General features: G+C 38.7%; 1 protein-coding gene across 10 annotated transcripts; it reads right to left on the bottom strand.

The window, feature by feature from the left end:
- Positions 1-501: 501 nt before the first annotated feature.
- gtpbp8 (GTP binding protein 8) lies at positions 502-21495 on the bottom strand. 10 transcript variants are annotated; one of them, XR_015865626.1, is made up of 9 exons: positions 21235-21487; positions 20784-20969; positions 20536-20689; positions 18465-18563; positions 17911-18041; positions 16664-16763; positions 11275-11393; positions 2341-4602; positions 502-2028 (listed from the first exon to the last, which is right to left on the bottom strand). XR_015865626.1 is itself a non-coding variant. In XM_088415111.1 (9 exons), the coding sequence occupies exons 2-9, from the start codon at positions 20948-20950 to the stop codon at positions 2024-2026; spliced, it is 804 nt and encodes a 267-aa protein (XP_088271237.1). In that variant the 5' UTR covers positions 20951-20969; positions 21235-21490; the 3' UTR covers positions 502-2023. The 10 variants fall into 10 exon arrangements, 5 of the variants coding, with proteins under 5 accessions (XP_088271237.1, XP_088271236.1, XP_088271233.1 ...); XR_015865627.1 differs by having other exon boundaries at positions 4408-4602; XM_088415111.1 differs by having other exon boundaries at positions 4408-4436; positions 21235-21490.
- Between the last annotated feature and the right edge of the window lie 2187 nt (positions 21496-23682).

Below are 23682 nucleotides of genomic sequence, written 5' to 3'. Positions count from 1 at the left end.
ATTAAAATGTATCATTGTGCGTGCCAAAACTCATAATAATTTCAAATCATTTGTCCACAATTTTTATGATGTCCACCAAGATCAGGCACGCTTTAGCAAGATTGTATGCTAAATTTCAAATGGAAATTTAATATAAGTGTCACGTCTAGGCATGGTGAGTTGAGTTGGGAGAAAGGAAGAATGGGACCCAAAAGATGCAGGAAAACTGAGAAATATGTTTCTCAAAAAGGAAGTTTGAACAAGGAAATGCAGGACTAAACGGGAGCAAAACTGGATGGACAAAGTATCACCGGACAGGTGGACGAAATCAAACTAATGAGAACGCAGACAATATTTTCTGTTGCCTCCATGCAATGCGTCACTACAATGCTGATCTGCTATTGGTCGGCATCTCCTCACGAAGATGGTGGTCTGCTATTGGTCGGCCTTACTCGTTTCAAAATGGTGGAATGGTAAAGCTTTGTTCTATCGTGAGTGGTTACAAAACCGTATTTATAGTGCATTTTATTGCTTAATTCAAACTTGAATGGGTTAGCCCTGGGTCCCAAGATTGCTCGTGATGTTAAAGAGAGAAGTAAGAAGATGATTTATATGGAAACGATGCTGGAGATGATCAAGAAATATGAAGCTCGCTTAGCCTAGGCTACCCTTACAAGGGAATATGGGCATAAAATCCGCCACTCAAAGGTAAATACATTTTTTCCATATTTTTTATTTGTTTCCTAATTGTATATATACATAGCACTTACTATACTATTTTGGTACCAATTTTTAATATTTATGTACAATTTTAATGTTTTTATCTGGGGTTCGAAACGCATTAGCTGTTTAACATCGGTTTGGATTGTCCGCCATACGGTGAATTCGCCTTATGAGCCCAACCGCGGAACGGATTAATCTTGTAACACGGGGGCCTACTGTGTATATATTTGAATGATGAAGATTCAATATTGAATCGCTATGACCAGACGTGTCTGAAAAATGAAACTACACACTCCTCTTCTCTCAATTAAGAAAATGTGCACAAGGTCACATTCGCAGACAGAGGGCGGGAAATTCCAACCTGAATCCAGGCTGACAACTATTGGCCAGCTGCTTGCAGGAGTCCCTACTATGAACAGCTAAGGTGTTAATCTGCTAGTTAGAAGATGTTTGAGTCAAATAAATGAAAAAGTGGATAACAGCTGACTGAAGTCTTTGTTATTATAAGCAAGGGTGGGTAATTCAACATCAACAGCAACAAAATTGTGCAATTTCTAACCACAACAGACATTCTTGAATGTCATCTAAGCTGCCAACTATTTGTCTTTGCTGATGTTATGCACCACATTGCTCTATTAACTGACAAGTGTAACGTGGTGATGAAAGGCAGCTTCTAGCAGTGGCAATGCAATAGAATCTTATGTATGCTTGTTTTTAACTATTGTGTATGGGGTGGGGTGGCTCCATCTCATTGTCAGTTTAGGAGAGCTGTGTTGAGTTTTCTTGGATACACACATTGTATCTGTAATAAACTTTACACGTCAAAGGGGAAGGAGAAGTTGTCAGGAATAACTTGCAGATCCCGAATGGAAATGGACCTCAACCAGGCACACAAGGTGATAGTAGGCGCACGCAAGGCATGGGATAAATAAACACAGTCCAATGGGTAAAGTAGCAAACAAAAGTCACAATATACCAACACAAAACGAGACGAGAACGTCTAGGTCTGAGTAACAAAGTCTAACGGGAAAAAGGGGCAGCTGCGAGAGCGTGAGTCCACAGGAGGATGGCTGCAAACAAAGTAGCAACAGAAATCATTCACAAGCAGAAAAACATAAGCACAAAGTACAAACCAAAATTATCTCGAGAGGGCAGAACGTGAGGTAGAGAGCGCTGGGATTCACTGGGCGGTTAGCGAGCTTGGCAAAGGAATAACCCGACAAAGACTCGTCAGTGTTGGCCAGCTTAAAAAGCCCCGCGATGTGATGGGCAACAGGTGTGTGTGTCCAATGGCCCTGCCCCCTTGCAGAGGAAGCGGAACTCAGTCTGCAAATCAAAACAAACTAAAAGGCAGGAAACGTGACAGAATTCAACCCTTTTTTTTTTACATTACAATAATATGTTCTTTTTAACCCCACTAGTATAAACACAGTACTGTATTATCATTATTGATATTCTGTTTGTTGAATGTAAATTAAGCAGCAAAATCCATCAGTTTTCATTAATCTTAGGGACTGTCCATTTTGCTGTCGACTGAAAATGGCATCACGTGTACCCAGGGTTCAGGTAACAGCCATCACGGCTCACCTTGCAAATGTTACATGATTAAATTCAGAAAACACTATGATTGGTCATTACCTGAGCTTTGAGCGACTGTCATTTTCAATCCACAGAAAGTGGCAAAATGGGTGCTCCCAGAGATGGATAAAAACAGGTGAATGTTGATGTTTAATTTATCTTCCACAAACACAATATCAATTACAATGCCATGTTAAAAACTACATAGTAATACAAAAGAAAGTGTCAACATAAAGAATCCTAGTGAGCCAAGACCTGCAGACATCGTTGTGTACTGACTGTGTATCAAGGACTTTGTGGTGGTGCAGAGGCAAAAGATGGCCTCAGAGGCAAGGTGGGAACACATGCTAAGCCCCCCTATACAACTTGTCCTTTAAAACTGGTATTTTTCCCTCGAAAATGAAAATAGCAAAAGTAATTCCCGTTTATAAGAGAAAATTTTTTTTTCACAAATTTTAGCTTCACCCCAAAAAACGTTACGGATAGGGAAGGTTCCACTACGCCTCTACCCTGAACCTTCTGAGCTCCTAGTTGCAACTAGGATCTCCGCCTCTGTACCTGGGTAGCTCGAGGAGAGCGTGCTGTGCTAACTTGTGCTAGCTAATGCTGATTGGTTAGTTGAACTTGGGGCTGTTTTGTTTTCACTGTGGCCAGTTTAATATGTTGAAATAATGGAAGGAGAGAAAATTGATTGGTGGATGGGTGCTCTGAAACAGACTCTACAGCTTTAACTACGAGAAAAGGCAAGTCGCTGACCGAAATGCCCCTACCATGAGCTAGCGCGTTTTTGACGAGGAGCTTTAAAATAATTAATTAATAAATAAATAAATAAAAACAAACACGAACAGAACATCGACTGGAGATTTACTTTCCGGCGATCTGAATCAGAAATCCGCTACATTTGGTGCTCAGCCCGTGTATTCTTTTAATATATATATATATTTTTTTTTTGCTGGAAACAACATGCCGAGAGATGCTGAACCGCAAGCCGGAAGGCGGGCTTCGGCAAACACGTCAGTAAAGTGACTTCGGACAGACGGATCCCAGTCCATGGCATGGATTCTCTGCATCTCAAATCACATGCGGAGGGGACATGGAAATCGCTCCTGCCGGCGCCCGCATTAGCTGAGCGTCTTTGTCTCCTCCGGCAAGCTCTCCACGATGCAAGCTCCCGAAAAGAACACGGAGCCCCCCGATTTGCTGTCAGTGCAGATGGTCCTTTTCATCATGTACTTTTAGCTGGTTTCCTGTCACATTCTGCTCTTTATTGAACTCAGAGCAACGATGGAAAGAGCAACATTTATTTTGAAATAACTCAGCCCTGATTTAAAATATGTGGATTTAAGAATTCCTTTGTGTAGGATGAGAAGGTGGGTAATGAAGTACTAGATGTGGGCATGTCTTATCTAATCTCTATCTTGTCCATATGTTATCTCTCCACTTGTTCCTCGTCAGGGATGCTTTCAATTTTCAGTATGTGTTCAGCAGCTCTTAAATACTTGTGAAGATTCGTGTAATGTCATGGTAAATTTCCTAGATGATCTAATCTCTGATAACAATTTAATTATGTTCTTTCTCTAGTGAAGATAAACCTTGAAGAAAGAAGCCCAATGTCGAGATTGCACTATTGCTATCACTTCATAAAAGGCAAAGGATTTTCCTGATATGACCTTGACCCCTTTAACACCACTTTCTGTAAAAGGTTATGAGTGCAGTTAAATGCTGCTCTTGATTTTTATTTCCTTAACATGTAACACTCGTCATGTTGACTCACTTTAGTTTTTATAAGCATTTAATTACATCACACAACTCAGCTTTAAAAATATTTTACATTTATTTATTTTAATAGTGTGTGTGTACTCACCCACGCCCACCCACACACGCACACACGTTAACACACGCGAGCACACGCACATCCTCCCATACACACACTCATCTCAACCCACATGCACACAGGTATTCAGCACTATGATACGAAAAACAATAACGACAAGCAATATTTGTTGTGGCAAAAGGTAGCACTAGTTCAGTCCATAATAGATGTTTGTACCCCAAAGCAGACAAAACTGTGTTCTTTCAAGATTTTCATGATTAAACACTTACTGTAACAGTGAGTAGCCTACCCACCTTCAAGCCAGTGTATTTGTGGTAGGACACTGTTGAAGAGAGAGCACATGAACAAATCTCAAATGAACCCAAGGGTTGCCTCTTTACACAAAGCTGGTGTATGATCAGTTTTGAGAGGTGTCCATTAACTGGATATTTCCTGTTATATGAGCAATGAAGCATCTCAGGAGGTAGATCCCTAAAAACTTGTGGGAACTGCAGGGCAAGAAAAGAAAATATGTCAATTCAAAATGAGTATCACGAGTATCTACATTGCAAAGCGCATTAGCAGTGATGATAAATGACATGTGTGGACATGTATTAAAACAGGATGACAAGATGAAGAAGGTTTGTATGCCAAACGCCAATAAAAAAAAAAGGAGAAGGAAGAGAAGAAGAAGAGAAAGAGTTCCAGTCGATGCAGAAAGCATTGAAAATGACCACAACACTGAGCACGGCCATCGGTTTGGGAGTTTATTTTTTCTTTAAATGAATGACCACAAGGGCGGCACATAGAATAATAGTTAGCACATTCACCTTCCTGTGTGGAGTTTGCATGTTCACCCCGTGCCCATGTGGGTTTCCTCCAGGCACTCCAGCTTCCTCACACGTTCCAAAAACAAGCATGATATGTGTATTGGACACTCCAAATTACCCTTAGGTGAGATTGTGAGAGTGAATGGCTGTTTGTCCCTCTGTGCCCTGCAATTGGCTGACAACCATCTCAGGGTGTCCCCTGCCTACTGCCAAAAGACGGCTGGATAGGCACCAGCGATGAGTGGCCGTTAGAAAATGGATGACCACAGTAATTACATATACAGTTGAAGTCACCTACAGTACCACACACAAAAGAAAATATCCCTAGTGAATACATCGTGATACAGCAACAATTTACCTAGAAAATAGTGTATCTGCATCACAGTGGGAATTAATTGCTGGCAGGGGAGTCACTTTTTGGCATAACAAATGGTCAAACACCATATGCGGCCCCATTTGGTTTACAGCCCTTGCTGGACCATATTTGCGCACGTTTTGTAATTCAAAGCTGTTGTCCACTGAAATCAATCTCGCTCTCTCTCTGAAGAAATTGGTCATAGGCGTGCAATATACGCTTTCCTGGAGACAGTGTTGTTCGCGTGATTCAAAATCACTAGATGTCACCAAATATAAGGGATTGTCCCTTTACGTTGGATTTTACGGGTTCAGAAAGAAATGATGTTGAATTTATAAGATTATTTTTCAACCATCCATCCATATCATTATATTTTTTGCTAGATAAAGACATCAAGATTGGATTTGTTTTTCAATCAATAAATATATGCTATAGCAAAGACAGTTTACTTTATAACTTAGAATAATAAAGGCGCATGAGCACCCAAAGACAGGGTCCCTCTACAACAGACATGTTCAAAGTGTGGCCCGGGGGCCACATGTGTGGTCAATTTCCATCCAGCCCGCAGCCTCCGTCATAAAATCAATATCGTCTGGCCCGCATGGAGAATGAATACATTGGGCAGCAGTGCTGTTACCTGCGTGCGCTAAATGCCGCCATCTATAGGCTCATATTAGGAACAGCAAATTAGTATGTGAGTAATTGACTGTATAAGCCCCTAATTTTCTAAAATGGCAACAATCAACAAAAGGAGGAAAGTTAAGCTGCAGTGTGACGCAGTGAGCTGCGGTCAGCACCAGCAGCTTTATATTGCCAACTTTTACTGACAGCTGGATATGGAAAATTTCCGAGAGATTCAAGCATTTAGAAAGAAAATGCTTAGCTTGTTCGGATTGACGTATTTGTGTGAGAAGACATTCTCGGTTATGAACTTAAATAAGAGGCGTGTGAGGACACGGCTACCGGACTCTCACAAGACATCTTGCGCATCCATACTACTGCCATAGAGCCACATAGGGTCTTTGTCCTGCACTCCAGATCTCAGTTTCACCCATCACACTCATGAGGACAAGTCATTATTCATTTATGATAAGTCTGAAAACTTTTTTTTCTTTTTTTTTAAGTTTTCACTCCAGAATATTAAACATTTGAAAATCCAATCAACATTTATAGTTGCTAATTTCAAATTTTAAATGAGCCCTGGACTTCTTGATATGACTGTTACTTGCTCATTTCTCTGTTATTGTGTTTAAAAATTCTATTAATATTAAATTGCCATGGTGAAATCTTTTTTTGTTTCAAATGTACTTTGCACCCAAGAGTACAATTACTTCTGTTCAACTGTTGCAAAAAAGTTTTAAAAAAGTGTTAAAAAAAGTGAAGTTAAGTGAATATTCAATTTCAATATTTAATGTCAATTCAATTCAAAACACATGCTTAAGATAGCTGAAATGAAAATAAAAAAGCAAATGTTAAACATAGAATGGCTCGGTGAAATGTATTTAAATTAATTGCAGCTATATGTAAAGAACGCCTGCCAAGGTTGGCCCCCCTACATTTTTAACACACCAAATCTGGCCCACATCGCAAAAAGTTTGGACACCCCTGCTCTACAGGGTGAATTTTAAACCCACAGTATGTAGAACTTAGAGGAGTGCAGCACACGCATTACGGGGTCTCAGAGAGACCATACTATGCAAGCCGAGGCCAAACGAGTGAGGGAATGAGCGAATACGACTACAAATCGCAATTGTTTTCAATGCACAATAGCGTGAAACTTGGGCAAATATTTAAAGAACCACTTCGGGTTCATAACAGATAACAAGACAGCACAGACAGCTGTCCATCCATAACATAAGGATGCCACAGGTGCTGCTACTGTCAAGCCATTATCTCCAGGGTAAATTTGTGTTGTATTGTGAAGTCATTGCTAGTATTTGCTTCTTTGTTTGGTGGGTGACTTCAAATGCTAAGAATTACTGTGGTCATTGTAGCTCCCATTGTGATACTTTCTTGTGTACGTGGAGATGAATCCCATTCTGCCCCCCTTCCTCTTCTTTTTCCTCCTTGTACTCTTACGCTTCTCCTTACGATTGGCATACAAACCATCTTCTTCCTTTTCTATTTGTATTCGCGTTTGGCATACGAACCAGAAACTCACTTGGCTGCATACAAGACGCAAACCGAATTCCAAAACGCTATCTGAATTACATTTGCAACGTTTCCCTCCTTGGGCTTTCCACAGCAAAAAGAAACGTGACGGCCTCCATCTGAGCCTCGCTCCCCATGTAATATAACTAGCAATTACTAGACTTATGATTATATTAAAAAAAAAATTTATGTGGTAGAACATATTTTAATTTTACTGAAATTCATTGTGTGGGTTTTTAAAATGAATAACTCACTAAATTCTACATATTGTACCTTTAACAGATTACAATGACCAAATAGCTGACTCTCGGCCAGGGGTTCTCATCTTTTTGAGTCAGAGACTCCTTTTAGGAGAGAAAAATTTCCAAGGACACCCATTGCGTTTGCGAAAAACAAAACAAAAAAAAATTAAGCCAAAAATAAGTGCCCTTTCCATTCATCAACATATTCAAGTATATTTGTTACTTTTCAGCCATACTGAAGTTTACAAAATAAAAATTGCAAATTGCACGCCTCGTCATAACAAACCGGCACAATTTAATGCATTATATGTGTATTAAATGTATTATACTGGTTGAATTGATTGCTTTTGTAAATACATTCACAATTTAATATCAAATGAAATGAACACACACACACGCCCACATACACACACATATATATATACACATATATATATACATATTATATATATATACACACACACACACACACACACACAGTGGGCCCCCGTGTTACGAACTTAATCCGTTCAGCGGCTACGCTCGTAACTTGAACTGCTCGTATGACGGGCAATCCAAACCTATGTTAATTAGTGAATGCGTGCAACGCATGCAAAAACCTTTGGTAAAAACATCATGACTTTATACACATATTAAAAATGAGTAACATAATCTACTGTACAGTTAAATTAAATAACATATACTAAGGAAAAATTACATTTACCTTTGGGGCGACGTGACTTGAGCTGGGTGGAGGGGGAGGGGAGCAGAGACCAACCCGCAGAATTTATTTATTTTCTTAAACGGGAACCTTTCTCAAACTAGAACATATCACCGGCGATTTCTTTCTCTTTAATCCATAATAGAAGAAGCCTCTCCATTTTGTTGTCGATCGAGGTCCGTCCCCCGGCAAGGAAAGTCTTGCCCTTAGAAGATTGCCGAGCGGTTACGTCCATACTCACGAGCAAGGTTAACTATGCATGCGCCTCCTTCGTATTATTTTATTATCTCCTGGTTGGTTTCTATTGTCATCATCCTCTTACTTCTTCCTTTACCGCCACTTGCAATTTTAGAAGCCATGTCTAACAGATAAAGTTTGCAAAGTCTTCACAACATTCCTTCCTTCCGTTTTTCACCTATTTTCTCTCCTTCCTTCCATCCGACCAGCTGTGCCATCAAGCTAGATAAAGGCGTTTGGCCAATAGCATATCGGCATTTCTGTGATTGACGTGACGCCGGCCAATAGCATCTCCGTGAGTGAGACCGTGACTGACACCGTGACTGAGACAGTGACTGTGACGTTTTAAGAGCAATAGCTCATCAACGTTGCTGTGTTGAGCGTCAACTTCTGATTTAGTTGACGTAGCAAAGCAAAAATAAACGTACGAATACAATGGCCGGCTTGTCGTATTATTCGCAAGACGGAAGGTTTGTTCGTAAGTGGGGGACAAAAAACTCCGCGGTCCACGCTCGTAAGTCGAAATGTTCGTAAAAGAGGGTGTTTGTAAACCGAGGGTCGACTGTATGTGTATATATATATATATATATATATATATATATATATATATATATATATATATATATATATATATATATATTCACCATGATTTGAGCCCTGCAGTTTATAGTCCAGTGCGGCTTATCTGCTGGTTATTTCCACCAGTCAAGCAAATGTGTGTTCAATGAGTCAGTTTATGGAACAACTATGAAATAGAATTGAAAAGATGTGAATCAATGACTGCGCTCAAAAAGAGTTTTAAAATAAATTATTAAAAAAATATATTAAAAAAAGTCTAAAGTGAATAAGATCTTAAGTTAAAAAGTTAAAAGTTTATGTGTAAATTTGATATAAGGTATACAGTATATATTATTGTATTTATATATTTATGATTGTACATATTTATTTGCAGTGTGTGCAACATTCACTAAAATAATCTATCAATAATCTATCAATTAAAAAACAGTAGACTGAATGCTATATCCATCCATCCATTTTCTATAAATATAATGTTCCCACATTTTTGAAAGCCAAAAGTTTCATTCACATTTGTTTGGACGGGTGGTTCATTTTGTTACCCACACTCCAGCTCGAGAGGCTGCTTAATTCCTTACAATCACATTGTAAGGAATACTTTTTTGTATCAATATAATTTTGCTCCTTCAAGTAACTACGAAAAACATTATATACTGTATTTTAGAGCTGCAACTTCAATACCGTGATACTGCGATATCGTGATATTTTTGCTCAAGGTTATCATACTGTCATACTGTCAGAATATGATTTCGTCCCATGCCTAATGTTACCGTTACCCAAGGTAGTTAGCTGCAGTAGCAACCTTACAGTGGTACAGGAGCCAACAAACCAGGAAGTGGGCAATGTGATTGACTGCAGCAGCAGAGGAGGACTCACGCATGAACATAATGATAACTGCACACTGCAGTAGATCATTAAGGCAAAAGACGCGGAGGGAAAAAAAAATCTGAATGGTTTTGACAGATTTGGACAGTTTTAAATAACCGTGACGCTTGAAATCGTGATATACTGCCAATTTGGTTATTGGCCTATGAATAAATTACACCCATGAAGCAACAGTAGAAAGGCCCAGGTGATGTCGCTGTCAAAAAAGAAAGTACTGTGCAAAAATATGTCGGACAAGTCATGTCTTATTCAGAGCTTTGAATTCCACATGCTAGCGCTGTTATGATTAGTGTTGATATTGTATGTCATTTTTCAGATCCACTGAAACCATATTCCCACAGGGACAACTTTAAGATTAGTCCGAGATTGTGGTGACACCGGTGACGTCATCCCTTCAGAATGAACTCGGAAAATGAATATATTTTACCTTATTCGGAGTCACCATATCAAAATGTTCATTTTCTGAATGGCTCCCTCATGCAGATAGTCTAAAACGCTGGGTGTCCAACTACAAATACGTGTACAGTAGATAATGCGGTGCTTCAGCCGTCTTAAATACAAATGAGTTTCGCACTAAGACTTGAAGTTTCTGCTACTGGTCTATAAATCACTGAATGTTTAGAGGTCCGAAATACATTAAGGAAAGGCAGTAGGGCTTAGGGGTCTGCAGATTCAGATTAATTGGCGGAGCTGAGTGTTAATAGCAAACCTGGTGAAGCAGACATTGGTGTTATGCAGCACGCAAAATGAACAGCACTACCAACAGAAGTGAAGTCGGGATAAGAGGTTACATGGATGGAAGCATTATCATGCTTTACAAAATCTCATTCTTGCACTGCTCAATTTGATCCATTTTAGTAGGTACTTTTTTATTGATGACTTGTATTTTCAATATCTTTTAACGCTATTGTTTGTAAATGCTTTTAATATTTAATTTTAATTACATTCAAGCACATTGTTGTATCTTGTGTGTTATGTGCAGTATATTGTATATACATCTGCTTTGTGTGGCTTTAAAACTGTCTATGGTTAAAATGCTGTACACGGTACAGATCACATTAATGTTCAGGTTAACCTACTTCACAGTAGCTTGCATCAAACATTGTAATGCATGCATTTGTTAGGTACAAACCCTTCAATAAGATGTGTTGATCACAATGAAAAAAACAAACAACAATAAGGAAAAAACAAAGGATGACACTCACCTGACCAAAAATGGCTGTGGGAAGCAACTTGAGGTTTGTGTTTTAATCACATCTTGAAAATTCAGTACGTTTGTCAGTAGAGAGCCACGACTACATTTATCAATCTTCGTCACCACCATCTGCAAAACAATATTTGTAAGATTAAACCTCAAAACGATGTGAATTATGGACCGCTGTGGAAAACAACAGCAACTGAAATCCTTAATGGCGTGCGATAGGGATGTCCCGATCACAATATATGCAACCGAATTTGAGTCACCGCATTTTGAGGATCTGTCGATACTAAATTCCGACTTAAATGTTTTGAAGACAGAAAAAAGGTATTCAAATCATCTTTTTTAAAAGGGCTCTATCATGAGAGTTCAACCTTTATGGAGATTTTAATCATGTTACAATGAGATTTTTCACACTGAACACCCCCAAAGTGTTATTTTCCTTCAATTAGCCATTCCTAAGGACCTTTGCTTATTCTGCGCTATCAGCACCAGCTCCAACTAAACAGATAAAAGTGCCTTACAAGACGCATGATGACCATAACAATCGTCATCAAAGAAGAGCGCGTGTTAGTATGGCTGTTAGAAATATTGGTAACATAACACTCATATTTAATAATAAATTAAATTGGCAAATGTGTCAAATGTAATTTATACGCACATATTTACCGGTGGAAAGTGAAAAAATACCATGATCCAGGCCCCCCCCCTTTTTTTTTTTTCAAGCATATGTTTTAAATTGCTAAACTTTCTGTCAGAATCTTGAATTAATTTAAATATTTAATAGCATGAAAAACAATAATAATTGACTTAAGTGTAGAACTCGAGCGGGTGCTTTATTAAATAGTCACATGCAGTGTTGAGCAAGTTACTTCAAAACTGTAATGCATTATTCATTACTTATCAGTATCATTTCAAAGTAATTACTTACATTACAATATTACTGTATTTGAAATGTAATGCATTACACTACTATTGCATTACTTTTATATTACTCTCACCATCATAACTGGAAATAAGGATTTGCCATTCTAAATGTAGCTCATTACGCTCAATATACAGTACATCCAGTGGAAGGTTGGCTTGAGCCTAAAAACAGTCCGAATCATTTCATCTGTATTGTATTGTAAACCTATTGTAAATCTTTTTATTCAAACATTTGACAAACAATGGTGCTTTGCAAACAACACTGCCTCAAACACGTGTATCCGATAAACAAATAAACTTAATAACCGGGGCAATACCAGAAATTGCATGAGGTCAAGAACCAACATTTGGTACGTTACACAAAATACAAAAAATGAATACACACACACACACACACACACACGCACACACACAAAGGGGACACACACACACACACACACACACACACACACACACATACAAAAAAGGAGGGGGGGGGGGGGGCATCTACTTGCTGTCTGAACAAATCACGACATTTTCTAAGTATTCGTAGAAGGGTTTCCATGAAGGGTTTCCATGAAGGTGGGGCTTGCGCCTGAGAGTGAAAACCATCTTTTCCCACTTGATGTGGGTAAGAAACACTCGAAGCCAGCTATTGTGTGTCGGTGGGAGAACGTGGTTCCACAAATAAAATTAGGCGCTTTGCCAGGAGGATAGTAAAGGCCAGTACGCGTCGCTTAGTGACTGGCAGGTTCGGTATCGAAGAGGGGGGGCGACCAAAGACAGCAGTGCATGGGTCCAAGAAAAGGTCGACCCCAGGTACCACTGATAAGGGTAAGGAAAATCTAATGCCAAAAGCTACTGAGTCCAGGGCAGGAAAAAAACATGTGCGTGATTAGGCGCCGATTGTTTACACTTATTGCAAATGTTGCTAACCGGATTTGCCATTCTAAATGTCGCTCATTACACATCCATTGAAAGGTTGGCTAAGCCTAAAACCAGTACAAATCAGTTAATCTGTATTGCATTGTAAACCTTTAAAGACAAGACACAAAATATTTTGTTGTATTTGAATTTATAACTTAGTTTCACAGCATAGTGATGCGTTGTTTATGATGTAGGCAAAAACCATGTTCTCAAACGAGAACATGTCACCGGCGATTTCCTTCTCTTTAATCCATAATAGAAGAAGCCTCTCCATTTTGTTGTTGACCGAGGTCCGTATATAAATATATATATATATATATATATATATATATATATGCCCAGCGTTAATGAGTACACCCCCTTTAAAAAGTTATACTTTTCACAATATATCATTAAAAATAAATGGTATTTACAAAACGTGCATAAGTTAAGTTTCATACAGCAACTGTTGAAGATTTGACTCATAAGAAAGTTAAATAATATAACTCAGATTACATATTTCTCAGTTTTAGTTCAATTTCTGTGGTGCAAAAAGGAGTACACCCCACTGTAGTTCTCTGATCAAAGCTACAATTTAGGCTCCTAATGTGTATTCGATTAACCATTCAACAACAGGTGAGTCTAATAAGTCATCACACAGGTGTTCATTAGGCAGTTGGCTACAAAAGGGTGTCACCTGAAGCAAACCACCCCTGCTGTCCACAATGGCACCACATGGAAGAGAACTGACACCAGATCTGCGCCAGAAAATAATTTCTGCACACCAGAAAGGTAGAGGCTACAAGACCATAAGTAAAGCCTTACTTATTAGTAAGAATACAGTTGCAAAAGTAATTCAAAAGTTTAAGAAAGCTGGAACTCCAACCATTGCACAGAGATGTCCAGGTCGACCACGAAAGTTAACACCACGGCAGGAACGTCTAGTGATGAGAAAGGTTGAAGAAAACCGGCATGCAAGTACAAGGGACTTATCTGTGGAAGTACAAAGTGTAATTGGAGTGCCTGTGTCTCGTGACCTAATACGCCGGACAGTGCAGAGGAATGGCATGCATGCATGTCGTCCTCGGAGGAAGCCTCTCCTAAAGCCCCGCCACAAGAATGCCCGTCTAGAGTTTGCCCATTTCATGAAAGATGAGCGCTACTGGGACTCTATACTGTGGAGTGATGAGACCAAAATCAATCTCTTTGGAACCGATGGCTTCAAAACTGTCTGGCGTCGCAAGGGTGAAGAATACAAAGAAAAGTGCATGGTGCCCACAGTGAAACATGGTGGTGGTAGTGTCCTTGTGTGGGGCTGCATGAGTGCTGCTGGTGTTGGGGAGCTGCATTTCATCGATGGCATCATGAACTCAGCAATGTACTGCCACATACTGAACACTAAGATGCTTCCATCCCTTCATGCCCTTGGTCGTCGTCCCCTATTCCAACACGACAATGACCCCAAGCATACATCTAAAGCCACTGCAGCCTTTCTGAAAAGCAAGAAGGTGACAGTGATTCCATGGCCAAGTATGTCACCTGATCTCAACTCAATTGAGCATCTGTGGGGAATTCTGAAGAGACAGGTTGAGTGTCACTCTCCATCCAACCTCCAATCTCTGAAAGAGATCATAGTAGAAGAATGGAAAAAGATTGATGTTGCCAAATGTTCCCAACTTGTCCATTCTATGCCCAGGAGACTTGGAGCTGTCATTGCAAATTACGGAGGACATACAAAGTACTGAATGTTCTGAATTTATCAGTTTTGTTGTGGGGTGTACTCATTTCTGCGCTACCCTAATTTCTGTGAAACTAAAAAATCTAAGTCATCTAAGTTATATTAAACTTTTTTGTTTCAGTTATCTGTTCAGGTGTTATAATAAACTTCATCTGTGAATATTTTGGGAGTATTTGTTTTATTTTCATTTAAATATTATATAAAATGTTACTTTTCAGAGGGGGTGTACTCATTAACGCTGGGCACTGTATATATATATATATATATATATATATATATATATATATATATATATATATATATATACTGTATATATATATATATATATATATGTGTGTGTGTGTGTGTGTGTGTGTGTGTCTGTTACTGGGCTACACAGGCTATTTTCCAGATCATCATCAATAAACCCATATCAGCAACTGAAACTTATCATAATACATGATTTTGCCAGAACTTAAAATAATTAATAATAATTTTAAATTATTTGTCCACAAAGTTTTCTGAAGTCTGCCATGAATCATGTTAATGCGGTAACTGGCAACGGATGTGGGAAGGTGGATCCAAAATGCAGGGAGGCAGGATGAGATGAGTTCAACAAAATGATTTATTACTCGCAGAAGCTGGGCGAAACACGAAACATTAGAGCTACACTTGAGCAGGAACACGCTCATGACAGGTGACACAAATTACACTAACGACAGACGTTAGGAAAACACAAACCCAAAAGCAAAAAACATCAAACTCCACAAAATAAAGTCATAACAGGAAAAACCCAGACGGAACGCGACACCGAAAGCAGGCAAGCTTTAACAACATTGTACGCTAAATTACAAATCGCACTTTAATATAAAAATATCATTTTATTTCTTTGCCACTAATTGAATGTGAACAAAATAAAATTACGAAAACATTAAAAATGAAAAAAAATAAATCAAATGCTCGACTCACCAAAACGTGTGTCTCCCACTTTTTCAATATAAAAGCCATTCTTCTTTCTTTCCTCAGAAAGACTTCAATGACTTGCTTGTAGAGTTTCTGCTTTTCATTTCCAAAAATAAATCCTCTTGTATTGACATGGACGCCAATGCTGAAAGTCGCATCGGTCCAATTTCCGTTTTGTTCTTCGTCAGCCGTAGTGTGTTTAAAAGAAAAAAAGCGAGCAGATTCGATATTTCTACGAAATGTCCGCAGGTCTGGCTTTGATGTTACGCTATGCCTCATGGTTGCCGTTAGCTTATGGTTGACCAACAAGTTATTTTATTTATTTATTTTAAAAATAACTTTATTTAACTACTTCCAACGTTAAATATGGTGGCTCAATATAGCACCGCCTTTGTGCAGTGAACATCCAGTCAAGTCACGTTCAACGTGAGGCCTCTAGATGGCAAACTTATGGCTCGATTGACTATTACAGCGGTCTATTAAGCATTAGGGCCACTCACATATCCCTTTGCGCTTGCGCAGAAGCCCACAAACTGTTGATGCGAATGCTCAGGTATCTGCCGAAGGCAGATTTCACACAGCATAGCGACACAAGTTAGCTGATTTCTAAATGGTTAGAAACTCTAACATAAAGCTACAGCCCTGAAAGGAGCGTAATCAAATGTATATAAAATGACAGGAAAAGAACAGAATATGTCTATAAAAATATATAAAAGATGTACATTAAAAATAAATACGGAAATGTATCCATGAAATTACATTTATCTGATTTTTTTTTTTTAAATATAGTGTGAGTGTAAAATAAGATAAAGTAATAGTACATTTGGTAAAGCATTTATGAATGTGTTTGTATTTTGTGGGCTCTATCAGCTCTTGCGACTTAAGTAAAGAATATGGAGCTTACCACATATGGACATCTGGTGTCCTCACACATCTCAAGTGCGATGTGATCAGCCTTTTGCAGTCCAACGCTGCCATCCACCAACAAGAATGTCCTGACAAGACTGCAGGAAATGAAGGATACAAACCCAATGGCTATGATGTCATAAAAGTAAACTATTTTGCATGATCACAAATGGTAAATGTTAAGCTCTACTGTTCTAGTATTTCTACAAACTGGATTGGGTTGAAGTTGGGAAACTGAGTAAAATGTAAATAAAAACATAATACAACGTTTTGAGAATCCTTCTCAACCCATATTCAATTGAATACACTACAAAGAAAACATATTTAATGTTCAAACTGTTAACAATTGTTTTTTGCCAAATAATTAACTTAGAATTTGATGGCTGCAACACGTCAAGTAGAAGTTGGGAAAGGTGTCAAAAAACTACTGAGAAAGCTGAGAAAAGCTCATTAAACCCCTATTTGGACCATCCCACATGTGATCAGGCTAATTGGGAACAGGTGGGTACCATGACTGGGTATAAAAGGAGCCTTTCCAAACATGGTCAGTCATTCACAAACAAGGATGGGGCGAGATTCACCACTTTGTCGACAACTGCGTGAGAAAATAGTTGAACAGTTTAAGAACAACAAATCTCAAAGCAAAATTGCAAGGAATTTAGGGAGTTCAACATCTACGGTCCATAATATCATCAAAAGGTTAAGAGAATCTGGTGAAATCACTGCCACGGCCGGAAACCAAGACTGAATGACTGTGACCTTCGATCCCTCAGACAGCACTGCCTTATAAACCGACATGAGTATGTAAAGGATAACACCAACTGGGTGTATTTAAGAATTTTGGCTTAGAGGTGCATGTCAATATGACTAGTGTGATCTATTATGTGTACAAATCAATGTTGTGTATTTATCATGGACTTGGTAAATAGACTTTAACTAATATAGTGCTTTTCTACCTTGGGTGCTCAAAGTGATTTACACTGATTATTCACTGATGACACAGAATCAGGAGCACTGTCTTGCTCAAGGACATTTAAACATGGTCACAATGGTCGGGGGATCGAATCAACAACTCCTGTGTTGGGAGACGACCTGCACTGACACTGAGACATGCTGCCCCTTGGACAGGAATTGTATTTATGTGCACATGTTTTTTTGTGTGTACATGTTCCCCCCCAACAATTACAAAAGTGTTCATACTTTTGGACCACATAGTTTCTCAAAGTACGTAAGCCAATATCTCACTTCTTCCTTGAGTACAGATATGGTTCGACCATATCCACAAAATCCTTAGGTGCTCTATGTCCATAACCTGGCATGTCCACGATGGTGAAAGCCTTGCCCACTTTAAAGAAGTTCATCTTTTTTGTGTGACCCTACAAAAGAATATCAAACAAAGATGAAAATCTTTCAGAATGGCAGACTTGTTCATCTTCTTCATCAGAATGGAGATCTCTTTTAGTGTCCACCTGTCTCAGTATTTACAATGATTTAACTTGTGCCATTCTTAGTTAGAAACAGTTACTCGTATTGAGTGAAAAAACATTTTCAAACACCAGTTTCTTTGTGATGTCAACAAATATAAAACATGGTAATACAGGTGAAAACATTTTCTATCTGCATCAATAGCAATTGCAGAGATGAAAGAACTGTGGTGAACCAAATAAAGTTAAATTAGGAGAACACTAAATGAAGGCAATTAAAAAAAAAAGTGGATTTACATTGTTTACTGTCTTCCATATGCATCTTTAAGATGTCTACAGCTTTATCATACATATTTGTCAGCCTTGACCACTCACAGGGGTTTTGGAGATTCTGACTTCCACATCAGGACAGAGGGAAAACAGGGATTTAATAAGAGATGACTTCCCCACATTGCTTCGGCCAATGAAACACACCTGGGAATACACAAATGAAAAATGGAATGGGCACTGTTATGTTGTGCGATAGCTTTGCTCGACGTGACACTGTATTTTGAGTGTGCAGGGAATAGGCATGGAATGTCAGAAGATTCAAGAGTTTTATTGTCATATGCATCGTAATACCACACAATGAAATTCTTATTCTGTTCACTTCCCTGAACAGACTACATTCCATAATCAACCAAATAATAAAGTAGGCAAGAAAACAAAACCAAAAGAAACAGTAATAGAGCAATAAGTGCAGGATTTGTGAAGTGCACGTGTGAATGCAGTAAAGTGAATGGTGGTGAGGCAGATTAGTGCGTGAGGGATTTGTTCAGAATCCAGTTGGCCTGTGGGTAGAAGCTGTTAGCCAGCCTGGCAGTCCTGGCCCCTAAATGCACATCGAATGCGACGACGCGCGCCGTTTACACTCTATGCGAAGCGTTTACGCTCTACTCGAGGCGTCTTGTTGCGGGGTTAAGATGAGTGTATATACACACACACACATGCATAATTTGTATATATATATATATATATATATGTTTTTAATCATTATTATTTAAACATTATTAGACAAGAGTAGGAATGTGCATATGAATTTTAGTGGCATATTGCATTTCTCACAACACCCTAGATACGAATGCTTCTGTACACAAAATATTCATTTTACTTGTAAAAATTCAGCCAGATTTTTGGCCTCTTAATATGAGAAAAAACTCAATATACGAGTGATAACTTGCATGCTCCAAGAGAAAACAGGCAGTAAATGCGCCATACTACTACATAAGGCTCCAGATCTCCTATTGGTCAGAATCCCTCACATTCATTGTCCTGCTCTCCTATTGGCTGTGCTGTACAGCAGTGGTCCCCAACCACCGGTCCATGGACCTGTACCGGTCCGTAGATCAACTGGTAATGGGCTGCGTGGGTTGCACCCGAAATTATATTTTGGCAATGATTTAGTTTAACAGTTCATACGTTGGGGCTTGATCTTTGTTTTTAGGTGCTGCTTCTGGCCGCTGTTGATATTACACACATAGTGAGAAGGATGATGTGTTTTTTTAGAGCAGCCAGCAGCAGCAGCGCTCAACACTTCCCATAAAGCACTAAAAGAGAGCTTTCTGGTGATATGGATGCAAAAGCCTGGGTAACCAGTCATTTTTTTTTGTGGAATAGGTTAACCTCACTTTCGGTCGGTCCATTGCATTCATAGTTGCATTAGTCAAATCTGATGAAAATCAGAATTTCAACATTTTGTGTGTTTTTTTTAAATTAAAGTTCAAGTGGAATTAAAACTGCTGTTTACAGCCATTTTTTCCAAGAAAAATCTGATAAAAGATGAAGTTTCAGTGTTTTCAGTTTTTTTTTTTTTTTTTTACCAAATAAAGTTCAAGTGGAATTGTAGTTATTGTTTACACCCATTTTTTTCTGTCATTTGCCTGACATCTACCAAACAACGATTTTTTTGAAAGGTACAATATAAAATTGAATATAGCGTTTATTTTGAAATTTACATTTAAATGTGATTCACTATAAGAATGGTTCAGGATACAAACTTTACTCCGGAACACATTAAATAATGTACTTTTCTAGAGCTTCCACTGTGATTATGTGCGTGCGTGCGTGTGTTTATAGATTACAACTCCGACCCTCATTGGTTGCTCCGGGAGCCAATCGTGTGTCTTTATGTTACACTGAGAGGGACGTGTCTGTGTCACTCATGGAACAAACATGCTGTTTGACAGAGCGAGGGAGAGGAGCAAAGACGTTCACCATTGGCAACTCTCACTGTTGTTTGTTTTTTTTTTTCGTAAAAAAAAAACAAACAACAATGAGTTTTTTCGTAAAAAAAAAAAAAAAACCTGCTGCAGACAATTATTTGCACTCCAAAAATTAGTGAACACAAGGACAATATATTGTAATATGGATGGCAGACAGTAAAAAGCTTCCCAGTGTAACTACTGACCTCTGATTGATTCAGTATAGGCGTGTGGTCCATCCTCTCTGCTGACATATAATAAGCAATCTGATGAGAACGTGAGGGGCAGAAGAGCCTTTCAGCTTTCAGAACATCATCAACACATGGATGAAAGAGTTGGAACTGTGATCTATCCACAGAGCTGAAAGTGCATTTCAAATACAGTAGATATTATTCTCTGCATATTATTTGGGAAGAGCGGAGTTTGGCATGGCCTCGGCAAAAAAAAAGACTACCTGTCCAGAAATGCCTCGATTTCAGTAAAAGGGTAAAGCAAGCGTTTGACGTTGTTTGGGGCTTGAACTATGACCTCCTGTAGCGAGGCCAACTTGTGAACTCTCTGTCGAAAGCAAGTACGGTGAGTCCATGGTCGAAGCCAGTGCATAGGTTGCAGAAAGAACATCTTCAATCATCTAGATTAACTAAATGTGGACACAAACAAAATAGTAAGACATGCAAGATTTCAATCATGTGTGAAGTACTGACGAAGATACACCAAATAAAACACGTATTTTTCTAAGTATATATATGTATTCATACATATTAAATTTTAATGTATATTCGATAAAATCACGTTTAATGTGATGGATTTGCGGGGGAGGGGATCAATCTGTGATCGAAGTTATGTGCTGTAAAAGCTGCAAAAAGATAAAAATAATTGGAAATGCCAATAACCTCAGAGCTCACCCGAATGATGTCTGCACGTTTTCAAATATATTCCAGAAACAATTGACAGTGAGTAAAACAGGCCGTACCTGTCTTATAGTATCAACCGTACTGACGCGTGTATATTGTGTGCATTTGAAAATATGTTCGTCGGAAATCGTAACCAGTCAATAAAGGGTCCTGTGCTTTTGCACAAGAAACGACATTGTATACATTTTCTACTTGTTGATTGCTATCCGAAAATGCATACTCTAAAATCTAAAACAGCACTATACTGTCAAAACGCCAGTAGTTTTAACTCTTTAAACCTTTCCCCCTGTGATGTTATTTTTACATGACGTGGCTTTTGACCGTATCTTAATCCCGCCCCCAGAACCAGACCAGCATCAACCATTTTACATTCGCAAAAATTTTATACTGTTTTATTTATTTATTTATTTGTTTATTTTTACTAGCAAACACTTCATCGTGTTTTTAAGCAGGAATGGAGAGAGCATTAAAGCTACATTAGTGCAGTAGCCTGCATATATTTGCAATTTGTATTTGCAATTAGTAAGTGTTATTTGGCGCGACTGTGCTTATGTTTCTATTGTACAGTATTTGGAAGCTCAAATAATTGTCATCGCTGCATGACACAAATTGCGTCTTCACAGGTTTTCCATTTTGGCCACGTGGTGGGAGTGCAGTACGCTGAAAGGGACCCGGTGCTTCCTTCCCCTGCTTCTAACCTGTCTAAAACCAAGCGCTAAGAGCTGTTTGAATGGCATTTATTTCTTGTACATGTCAGTTCAATCTTAACACATTCTTAAATCACTAATTAACGTTTTCTGTTGACAGTTTCTATACACACGCATCATGTTAACATGCCCATGTTTTGTCACCACATCATGCAAAACCACGTTTTACTATTTCTACGCGCATGCATTATGTACATAAAAATAATTGTAGTTCATTTGAACTTACACTATAATTTTTCACTTTTCATTTTTTATAATAGACCAGATGTATTTATCTGTTGATTGGAGCTTTCATATATCCTCAGTCATGTACAGTACATTACTCAAGTTCAAATAGTTAGACCACATTAAACACAATATCGCTGGGTTTTTGTGGGCATAGAGACGTTGATTAATATACGGTATAGAAGGATGGTCGATGGTTGGTATAAACGGAAGCAAAAATGAGATGGGGAAGCATAAGTGGGAGCAACCATGGGTGTTCCCTTAACTCCATCATCCTAATTTTGAGAGCTGTCGGATCAAATGCCAGAACAATAAACCACCCATTAATGGCATTTATTGGGGGGTGGGGGGGTGGTTAAAAAAAAAGTCCCAAAACACTCTGCACAACCACACCATAAAATCAGCATGATGCTTTCTTAATCGTGTTTTGTATAGCATAAGATGGCAGGGATTTATGGCCCAAAAATCAGTGTTGAAAAATGGGTGATTTTATTAAAAATCGTCATCATTTATCCCTCCTCCATAACTGACCCAAACCCCAGTCATATGGTAGCCCTCTTTATATTAATTACCACAGTCTGACCTTTGCAACATTTTTAGATGCATTAAACTATTCATTTACATGTTAACTGACTAGTCATGTTTGCATTTATTTCTTGCCCTACAAAGATTAAAAGTGACCGTGGTCTTCTCAGAGCAAACCATATTTTATTACATATCATGCCTAGTCCCGTGTTTCATGTCTCATCACTCTGACTGATGCTAAAGACTGAACAATCAGGGAGATGTCTGCACCCCTTGTAAGTAGAAGATAGGTTGTGCTCAAATGAGGGCTTTCACCCGGTTCTAAATGGGTCATCAATAATGTACAACCACTAGAAAACATGTGCTAAGACTGAAAAAAAAATGTACCAGCTAAAAAATGCCATAAATCATCACCCATGAACTAGTGATAATAGCCATACACTACGTCTTGCCTTGTTATTCTAGGTGTCTCCTTAAGCATCTTTCCTGAATACAGGATAAACATTTTGACAGTTGGGTGTTCGGATAATGTAGCACAAGCGCTGAGCGCTCAGAAGTATCGATTTTGCATTAGTGGCCAACAGCCACGGTTCTACTGGCATCAATACATCCTTGAGAGGGAGCTGAATGAGAAGAAGTGACCTTGAGCCAGTCAGCAATCTTGGAAAAAAAAAGCTGTGTCCTAAAAAACAGCAGACAGAGGATACACATGGGATGTCAAGGTACACTGAAAGAAGTGGCATTGGCATTTTCACAAAAAGTTGTGAAAGACGTGACAGTGTCAGGCATTGATTCCTGAACATAGTGGACACTTCATTCTTTTTGTTTTTGCTGAAATCGGCAAATTATTCTCCCTTTGGGCCTGGCTTCTTGCATAAAATTCACATTGTGTAAGTTGGAAGGAACAGCAACCTCCACACAGGAAGGCCGGAACCAGTTGGATTTGAACTCATGTCCCTTATCTGTGAGGCAGACGTGCTAA

The sequence above is a fragment of the Hippichthys cyanospilos genome, chromosome 5 (genome assembly GCF_059441005.1).
Source record: "Hippichthys cyanospilos isolate Australia breed blue-spotted pipefish chromosome 5, RoL_Hcya_1.0, whole genome shotgun sequence".
NCBI lineage: Eukaryota > Metazoa > Chordata > Actinopteri > Syngnathiformes > Syngnathidae > Hippichthys > Hippichthys cyanospilos.
The sequence above is the reverse complement of the archived record's forward strand: the minus strand, read 5'-3'. Positions and strand labels throughout refer to the sequence as shown.

Coding starts and splice junctions, on each gene's coding strand:
- gtpbp8 (XM_088415107.1), bottom strand. CDS start 20,950: ATGTTCTTTCTGCAACCTATGCACTGGCTTCGACCATGGACTCACCGT. Junction 18,042..18,464: donor TCAGAATCTCCAAAACCCCT/GTGAGTGGTCAA, acceptor ATTCTTTTGTAG/GGTCACACAAAAAAGATGAA. Junction 16,764..17,910: donor TATCTGTACTCAAGGAAGAA/GTGAGATATTGG, acceptor CATTTCCTGCAG/TCTTGTCAGGACATTCTTGT.